Here is an 8,676-nt window from a genome sequence, read left to right as displayed (position 1 = left end):
CGATCTGCGAATCAGGCAGCGCATGTTGTAGCGCAACACGCCAGTTTTATTTCAGGTCATCAGGAGTGGGCTTATCACACTTTCCTGAATTTCTCACAAATGTAATTGCTTCCGATTTGATTTAATAGAATCATTTTTCCGATAAAAAAATTATTAACAAGTAAGTTGATTTATGTATTTAATAAATAACTAAATAAAAGAATAAAAGAAAGAAAAGCAAAATAAAAGAATTGTGAGCTTTGCAATTCCCCGCCCATTAAAAATCAAAAACCTTTTTAGTTGTTCTCTCAAAAATATAAATAATCAAAACCCTCACTGCTTCACTCACTCCATTTGCAAATAAAATGGAAGAAGAAGATCAGCAAAAATGCGTAGATCTAGTTAAAGAATTAGTCCATCGTTTACTCTCCCAGCAGCAGCAGCAAAACCCTAATTCCGTCACTAAACCCCCTAATTTAAACCCTAATCCAAACCCCAAAGATTTCCAAAATGCTTTTCGCTACGCAATCCGCATTATTTCGAGTAGATTAACTCCTACAATTGCGCCTGATTCCGCCGCAATTGCTGAGTCTATCAAGCGTCGTCTCGCTACTCAAGGTAAGTCCTCACTCGCGCTTACTTTTTCTGACCTTTTTAACAAATTCTCTTCCAAAAATGGCCCTGGTAGCATCAATAACAAATGGGCTGTTCTTTATTTGCTCAAGATTATCTCTGATGATGGAGTCAATTCTACTTATTTATTGCCAAATTTAGCTTTAAATGACCTTGATTTTAATCATCATTCGCGGGTTAATCATAACTTGAAGCAAGGTGGGGGTAAAGGTTGGGATAATGGCGTTTTATTGGTATCAAAAGATCCGCAGAATTTGCGGGAGGTTGCCTTTAGGGAGTATGTTAATTTGGTTAAAGAGGAAACCGAAGCCACCGAGGAGGTTTTAGTTAGAGATGTGTTGTATGCTTGTCAAGGGATTGATGGGAAATATGTTAAATTTGATATGAACGCGGATGGTTATTTATTGCTTGACAGTGTTAAGGTTCCTAGAGCTACTAGGATTATGATTAGGAAGTTGTGTGAGTTGGGGTGGTTGTTTAGAAAGGTAAAAGGGTATATTTCAGAGAGTATGGATCACTTTCCTGCTGAAGATGTTGGTACTGTAGCACAAGCTTTTTGTGCTGCATTGCAAGATGAGCTCTCGGTTTATTATAAGTTGCTGGCTGTTCTTGAAGCGCAGGCAATGAATCCTATTCCATTGGTTTCTGAAGCGGCCGGTTCAGGGAACTATTTATCATTGAGGAGATTGTCAGTTTGGTTTGCGGAGCCAATGGTGAAAATGAGGTTAATGGCTGTTCTGGTTGATAAGTGCAGAGTTTTGAGGGGCGGGGCAATGGCCGGGGCTATACATTTGCATGCTCAGCATGGGGATCCACTTGTACATGAATTTATGAGGAGTTTACTTCAGCGTGTGTGCTCTCCGCTTTTTGAAATGGTGAGGAGTTGGGTTTTGGAAGGGGAGTTAGAGGACATTTTTGCTGAGTTTTTTGTTGTGGGTCAGCCTGTGAAAGCCGAATCACTGTGGAGGGAAGGTTACCGGCTTCATGCTGGAATGCTTCCTTCCTTCATTTCACAATCTCTTGCTCAGCGCATCTTAAGGACCGGAAAGTCTATAAACTTTCTTCGTGTTTGTTGTGATGATCGTGGCTGGGCAGATACTGCAACTGAGGCTGCTACCGCCGCTGGAACCACAACTAGAAGAGGGAATCTTGGATACGGTGAAACCGATGCACTCGAAACTCTGGTTGATGAAGCTGCAAAGAGAATAGATAAGCACCTCTTGGATGTTATGCATACAAGGTATCGGTTCAAGGAGCATTGTCTTGCAATCAAGCGTTATTTACTATTAGGCCAAGGTGATTTTGTTCAGTATCTAATGGACATCGTCGGACCCGATCTTTCTGAACCTGCTAGTACTATTAGCTCTTTCAAGCTTGCTGGATTGCTAGAAAGTGCAATCCGATCATCTAATGCTCAGTACGATGACCGTGACATATTAGATAGATTGAAGGTCAAGATGATGCCGCATGGCTCTGGAGATAGGGGCTGGGATGTGTTCTCCTTGGAATATGATGCCAGGGCTCCACTAGATACAGTATTTACAGAGTCTGTTATGGCAAGGTATTTGAGAATTTTTAATTTTCTTTGGAAGCTGAGACGAGTAGAGCATGCACTTATTGGTGTTTGGAAGACGATGAAACCAAATTGCATTACTTCTCATACATTAACAAAGCTGCAAGGTGCAGTTAAGTTACAGTTACTTTCAACATTAAGGCGATGCCAGGTTCTTTGGGATGATATGAACCATTTTGTTACAAACCTGCAATATTATATCATGTTTGAAGTCTTGGAGGTGTCATGGTCTGATTTTTTAAATGACATGGAAGTAGCAAGGGATCTTGATGATTTGCTTGCAGCCCATGAGAAGTATCTCCATTCAATCGTGGAGAAGTCTCTTCTCGGTGAACGTTCTCAACCTCTTTACAAGTCACTATTTGTCTTGTTTGACCTTATATTACGTTTCAGAAGTCACGCAGATCGATTATACGAAGGCATTCATGAATTGCAAGCAAGGTGAAGACTTGCCAATTTTATTACAATTTAAATCTATGAAGAAAGTGTCCCTCTTTTATTTTTTTTCTTCAGTTGTAATTTGTAAATATTTATAGTTCAATTAGCATTTTCTGAATTACACCTGCTCCCTGCTTTCACCAGAACAATTGCAAGCTCCATGCCTTCTCAAGAAAAGAACAAATCACGACGGCACACGACTGGTAAATCTTCAGAAACTGGATCATGGATTAGTGATGGAAGGAAAGCAATAACAGAACGTGCAGGAGAATTTCTTCGAAATATGGGGCAGGAATTGGATGCCATAGCAAAGGAATATACAACGTTGCTAGAAGGATTTTTATCTCAATTGCCTGTGCAGCATCATGTTGATCTAAAATTCCTCTTGTTCCGTCTTGACTTCACTGAGTTTTATAGCCGTTGAATCCAATCAAATAGGGGTTGAAGAATCAGTTTTTATGTCTGGGTTCAAACTCAAAATTTGCTATTCAAGGCATGAAAACATGGCTTCAGTTTGACTAATTGCTCACTTCCATGTGACTGAATTGTGCAGTTCATTGCTGACATCTGGACAACCTGTTTGCATCTTTGTTGCTAATCTTTGGTAGTTAATTTTCATTGTCATTTTATTATATTTCACATTTTCTTTAATTCTTTATTCACAAATCCTTGTATTTTTCTTTTCAGATGGAGTGTGCTTCTTTTTGATAGCTTGGGCTAAGGTCTGCAACCATATTGAAGGTATTCTTGTATCATTAGATGATGGTGTTAAAATTAGTGTAGACGGCTTGAATTTGATTTGCCAATTCATTACTAATGATATTATTCCAGGTGTTGCTAGCTTTTTTTTCCGTGTGCTTGTATATTTGTACCACAGTTCTGTAATGGCTAAATGATGAGTAAGGTATGTTACATGATTTTCATGTTCTAATTGTGCAGTGGTGCCACTTGATAGTGGTATTGTTTCCAAATTTGTTCCCATTATGCTTCATCTTGTTAATGTTTATTGCTATTGTATCGAAGACAAGCATACATACTTACTAAATTAGGTCTTCAATGGACACTCTTTGTCAAGAAATGACGTTTGGCCTTCTAGGTGTTTATTGTCCTTTCCTTTTATGATTTTTTTGCACTCGAGTCAGAATTTTTCCTCAGCCTGCAGCATATCTCCTTGCTATATACACATTTGCAAGTGCAGTTGAGTAATTGAAGAATTTATGTGAAGCAACAGTCTACGCCAGCAGTTGAGTAATTGAAGAATTTATGTGAAGCAACAGTCTCCGCCAGCTTATTTCATTTTGCATACATCTTGTTATAAACATGCTTTCTTCTATGGGTTGTCATCTTTGTCTTTAGGGTTTCCGGTATGAATGTCTAATGACTTTCTGGTGATATCTTTTAAATGCTGCACTTGTTTTTGTCCAGTTCTATGCACTTTCTTCTTTTGTTAACTACATGTTGAAGATGTTATGTTCTCCTCACTTGGAAGTTTGGAGCCCAACTTTATATATCTATCAACTTGTATTTTTTTTTAGAATATCAACTTGTATTTATGCATCAAACTTTATAAGATGCACTTCTGTGTTTTGCTTTTATACAAGTCTGACGAATGGAACATGAAAGAGCACGAGGCCAATGAGTACTTCTTTCCGGTGGATGGCTGAAATGGTTCTTAGTTTGAAGTTTCAGTTTCGGCAATCTCTTTTGGTCTCTTTTGGTTTGACAGTGGCATTAGAGGCCGTCTTCTTAAGTTGAACTCTGACTCTGTAGGCATGTTCGTATTGTAAACTGTTTGCTGCTTTTCCTGAAGAGGAGATTATGAACTGTAGGACCTGCCCAAGTGTCTTGCGAAACTGTGAAAGGAAGATGAACTTCGATTTTAACCGCCTATTTGCTCAATAACAACACCTTCTATGTTGCGTTATATGAGGGTTTTACACTCTTTTCATAATCCAGAAGAGTAAAATCAACCTCGCAAACTATATCAAGGATGGAAACAACAGAGTAGGATTAAACCCAAGATCTCACGTGTTAAATCTCATTCTTTTAACATATCTTATTATGAAAATAATAAATTTCAGAGGCAGCGTAAACCCGATCTCTCTCCCTCCTATATTTTCACCAGCATAAGAAGACAATTTATTTATTTTAAAGAAGTACTAAAATGTTGATTCTTTTACTGTTTTTCCTAAAAATTCCCCTATTTCGAATAGTTACCTACTAGAGAATATGATGCTTGTGTTGATTGACAGTTTCCCATATAGCCAATCAAGCTGATAAACAAAGAGAGCAGTAATATGATTTTCAATGTCTATTCTTCTTTGCAAATAAAGAGCAAAAAGATGCCATTTGCAAATAAAGAGCAAAAATATATCATTTGCAAAATAATGAGCTAGGCATAGACCTATGGGAGACGACGTGTTTGCCTTCTTTCAAAAACATACAAACAATTAATTACTTCACATATTCATTACCATTGGAATCTGCTGTGATCGCTATGCACAGCTACCGCTGGAATGGTCAACAGCAGAGAGTCTATCCATCGACTCCAACTAGTATAGATATATCTAATTGCTTCAAATATCAAGGCAGTCTCAGTGTGTTTTTAGGTGCACTTATCCAAGGGGTACCTGCTATGGCAAATCTCCACAATGCACCGACATGTTCTGGTAAAGCATATTCAATTCCGACACGTGGTCCAACGAGTATGCTCTCCGGCTCTGGTCCATCTAAGAGTTCTAATCCCCCTGTTGTATTCCCCTTAATTAATATCAAGGACTGTATAAATATCATTAGGATTTAAAAATTGACAGGCTTTGAGAAACTTACCAGGAGAATACAGGGGATGACTAGACCATTCTGTTGAAATCCCTAATGCTTGTCCAATCTGAATGCGACAATGCAGAAATGTTAAGTATACTGAAGCAAACTGACCATCCCAAAAAGTCGTTACAAGCGATGATTGAAAAATTCTTAAATTTCCATTTTCACATATGGCGGGTGCTTCCCTACCATAAAGTGCATTATTAAAGAAATAGAATTGCATTATATATTGCAATAGTAATGGGTTAAATCCATAATTTACACCGGTTGCATCGAGACAAGGAAGCATCGAGTCCTATCTGGCTGCCGTTACCAGTTAGAAGAATCTCTACATATATCCAAAATAATTCATCAAGAAACGTCCAACTTCTAATGCACATATAGAATGCTCAACTTCCATTGGATATCTCTAAATTGCATTGAATAACTTCTAAATAGATTTAACATGTAGAACGGTAACTAGTTCATGAAGCAACTTCGGACTTCTAATGAACATGCAGAATATAACTAATTTGTTTATGTTTTATTCATTTTACCGATATCAAAATCCGAAGCTTGTTTCCTTCTTCAATTCATTAGAAAGAGTTTATCCATGTAAGATTTTAGAACAAAATTTATTTTTTCATAGACATTATGGACTTCATTTCATGCATGCAAATCAAATTGATCTTGATGAATCAACATTCACTCCACCGAATCAGCTATATTGTAGGCAAGAAAATAAAATACAGACCTTGCCGGGCCCAGTAAGAAGAACAGGTTTCTCAGTTTTCTGACCTCGTCGCTGCTGAATCTTATCCAACCCTGCAATTAAGGTTAAACTGACTTGGAAAAGGCGGTATGACATAGTAAGAACCTTTCAAAGCATTCTTTAAGTTTGACCTTTCAAAGCATTCTTTAAGTTTGAGACACTGGCTATCAAGGTAAGGCTAATCTAGTTAGTGAATATAAACGGTACGATAATTAACAAGACGAAAATTTACCACTAATGGGAGCACAAGATCGTATCAGGACTGCAGCCCCAATACCTTCCTTGTCTGCAACAACATTGAGCATTGTATGCAAACCATAGCAAAGATAAACATATGCATGCCCTCCAGCTCCAAACTATAGACAGATACACAAATCATATACAAAAATTTACTGCCAACATTCAAAAATTTCGTTCCATCCACAGTTGAACAGCCGCATTTACGGAAATAAAAAACTTAACAATCCAAATTAACTTACAACTGGAGCCGTTCTTGCTGTAACACCAAATCTGCCATGACAAGCTGAATCATTAGGTCGGTAAGCTTCAACCTGTGCAAATAACTTATTAATATACTAGAACCAATTCACAAAACATTTTGCAGTTTTTCATGTCATAATAATAGGGGGATTGACACCAATAATAATATAATATCAATTCGTTTATTGTTTTACTTCAAATTAGGAATGCTAAATTTCTAACATAAAACTCGAAATTTAAACTTACCTTACTATCACGTATTCTATCATTCGAGATCGAGAGTTTATCCCACACGAATGTTGAGCCATGTCATATTTACAACAAGCAAATGAGCATTCGCGATAGAGATAATTATTATTTATTTTTTTTATCATTAAATATTCCGCATGGCTAATCTATTAAATGACATGGAGCAACGGTTGTGATGTATATTCAACACAAAATTCCAACTTTCCTCGGCTCTAAAATGAAACAAAAGGGCATGACACAAACTAAAATATCAACAGATTATCAAAAATCCAAAACTAAAAATCTCTACTTTCTCAAGCAATTTCCACAACTTGACAAGAAGGCCATGTTTGGTTCATGGAATGGAATAGTATGGAATAGAATAGTTATTCCTTAAAGAATGGAATAGCCATTCTTTAGTTTTTGAGAGGAGTACTTATTCCACAAAATCATGGAATAGCAATTCCGTAGAATACCTATTCCATGAAACAAAGTAAAGAATTTTCATTCTATACGGAATAGCTATTCCATTCCGCACCTATTCCATGAACCAAACATGGCCGAAAGAGAACAAAACAAACATTTAGTAAATAGAATAACCTCAGTGATCTGAAGAACAACGTCATCTCTCCTCAAGAACTTGCCGAGCAAACGTGGAGCAAGATCAAGAGCGTCAATTTGAAAGAAGTCAAAGGGTAATAATCTTGAGTTATCAAAAAAACTGGCTGGGTTTGATACAGGGATTGGAAGCGTTTGAGTTTTGGGTTGGCGGGGCTTGTTGGATTTGGCCTTACAAATGGTCACTGATTTTGAACTAATGTTGATGGTGTCGGCTGATTCTTTGGGTTTAACTGATTTGATGACTCGGGTGAATCGCTGAGACTTCTTCATCTGATCGTTCCTGTTACTGGTGCCTATATGAAATTTTAAGTCCATTGCTATTTTATATGATTCTTTTACCTTTTTTTTTTCTTTTAAATTTAATGATGGCAACTCCAACAAAAGTTCATTTTGAACCTTGAATTTGGAATGAAAAATAAAATAAGGCCAAATTTGTAGTTTTAAATAAAACACTCTAAAATAGGCGTGGATAAAACACCTTCAAAAATATGCGTTTTGGCTTTTGCCTTGTTTTATTCCTTTAGATTTAAATTGTCTAATAATTTGTCGTCATCTCAGTTTCACTCAAATCATTTTGTGTCATCTTAATTAAGAGGTTACAATTAGTCAAATTAGTTTAATTGTGATTGTGAGTGCTTTTATCCAAAAATTATGAACTTCTTCTTAATTGATGTTTTGTGTCAAGTTGAAGTGACAAAATAATTCTTGATTGATTACAACTATAAACACAATTTAAAAGGCCTTTATTAATAAAAATAAAATTAAAAAAATATGAATTTGAGATAATCCTAATCCTTTATAATTATATAGGTACCCCTGTGATATAGGTCGTAAACAAAAAGGAAACGCCACTTTTTTTCTTCCGGGATCATTCCCCACTGTTTTTCGGTGTTACACATTTTGGGAAGTTCATTGCTCTTAAACTTTTTGTGTTTGAATTGATCACTCATAAGCTTACTCACTCAACTTGGTTTGTTTTAAAAAAATTCAAAAATTAATTTTTGTTTTTATATATTAAATGATAAAGAAAATACAATTTTTAATAAATAATAAAAATAATTAATTTTAAAAACGTGAGGGGATAAGTGGCTAAGAAATAACCAAAAAAATTTATGTGCTCTCTTTGAAAATTTCGAAATATTATTTTGTA

At 36.3% G+C, this 8,676-nt stretch overlaps 2 protein-coding genes across 5 annotated transcripts; one reads left to right on the top strand and one right to left on the bottom strand.

The window, feature by feature from the left end:
* The first annotated feature begins 239 nt into the window (after positions 1-239).
* LOC126676889 (gamma-tubulin complex component 3) lies at positions 240-3,554 on the top strand. 2 transcript variants are annotated; one of them, XM_050371213.1, is made up of 4 exons: positions 240-2,626; positions 2,768-3,227; positions 3,311-3,364; positions 3,455-3,554. In XM_050371213.1, exons 1-2 carry the CDS (start codon positions 345-347, stop codon positions 3,045-3,047), a joined length of 2,562 nt encoding a protein of 853 aa, XP_050227170.1. In that variant the 5' UTR covers positions 240-344; the 3' UTR covers positions 3,048-3,227; positions 3,311-3,364; positions 3,455-3,554. The 2 variants fall into 2 exon arrangements, with proteins under 2 accessions (XP_050227170.1, XP_050227169.1); XM_050371212.1 differs by having other exon boundaries at positions 3,311-3,554.
* LOC126676894 (DNA-3-methyladenine glycosylase) lies at positions 3,555-7,866 on the bottom strand. Of its 3 annotated transcripts, none has more exons than XM_050371218.2 (7): positions 7,506-7,866; positions 6,677-6,748; positions 6,430-6,553; positions 6,180-6,250; positions 5,453-5,510; positions 5,254-5,370; positions 3,555-4,476 (listed from the first exon to the last, which is right to left on the bottom strand). In XM_050371218.2, the coding sequence occupies exons 1-7, from the start codon at positions 7,839-7,841 to the stop codon at positions 4,370-4,372; spliced, it is 885 nt and encodes a 294-aa protein (XP_050227175.1). In that variant the 5' UTR covers positions 7,842-7,866; the 3' UTR covers positions 3,555-4,369. The 3 variants fall into 3 exon arrangements, 2 of the variants coding, with proteins under 2 accessions (XP_050227175.1, XP_050227177.1); XR_007640437.2 differs by having other exon boundaries at positions 4,386-4,476; positions 5,098-5,370; XM_050371220.2 differs by lacking the exon at positions 3,555-4,476 and having other exon boundaries at positions 4,911-5,370.
* Positions 7,867-8,676: the final 810 nt, after the last annotated feature.

The sequence above is a fragment of the Mercurialis annua genome, linkage group LG4 (assembly GCF_937616625.2).
Source record: "Mercurialis annua linkage group LG4, ddMerAnnu1.2, whole genome shotgun sequence".
Classification (NCBI taxonomy): domain Eukaryota; kingdom Viridiplantae; phylum Streptophyta; class Magnoliopsida; order Malpighiales; family Euphorbiaceae; genus Mercurialis; species Mercurialis annua.
The sequence above is the reverse complement of the archived record's forward strand: the minus strand, read 5'-3'. Positions and strand labels throughout refer to the sequence as shown.

What these genes read in the sequence shown, in the direction of transcription:
- LOC126676889 (XM_050371213.1), top strand. Translation starts at nt 345, where the DNA reads ATGGAAGAAGAAGATCAGCAAAAATGCGTAGATCTAGTTAAAGAATTA. An exon ending in ATTCATGAATTGCAAGCAAG is followed by an intron (nt 2,627 to 2,767) that starts GTGAAGACTTGC and finishes TGCTTTCACCAG; the next exon opens with AACAATTGCAAGCTCCATGC.
- LOC126676894 (XM_050371218.2), bottom strand. Translation starts at nt 7,841, where the DNA reads ATGGACTTAAAATTTCATATAGGCACCAGTAACAGGAACGATCAGATG. An exon ending in TTGTTCTTCAGATCACTGAG is followed by an intron (nt 6,749 to 7,505) that starts GTTATTCTATTT and finishes TTATTTGCACAG; the next exon opens with GTTGAAGCTTACCGACCTAA. An exon ending in GTGGAGATTTGCCATAGCAG is followed by an intron (nt 4,477 to 5,253) that starts GTACCCCTTGGA and finishes TTCCTTTCACAG; the next exon opens with TTTCGCAAGACACTTGGGCA.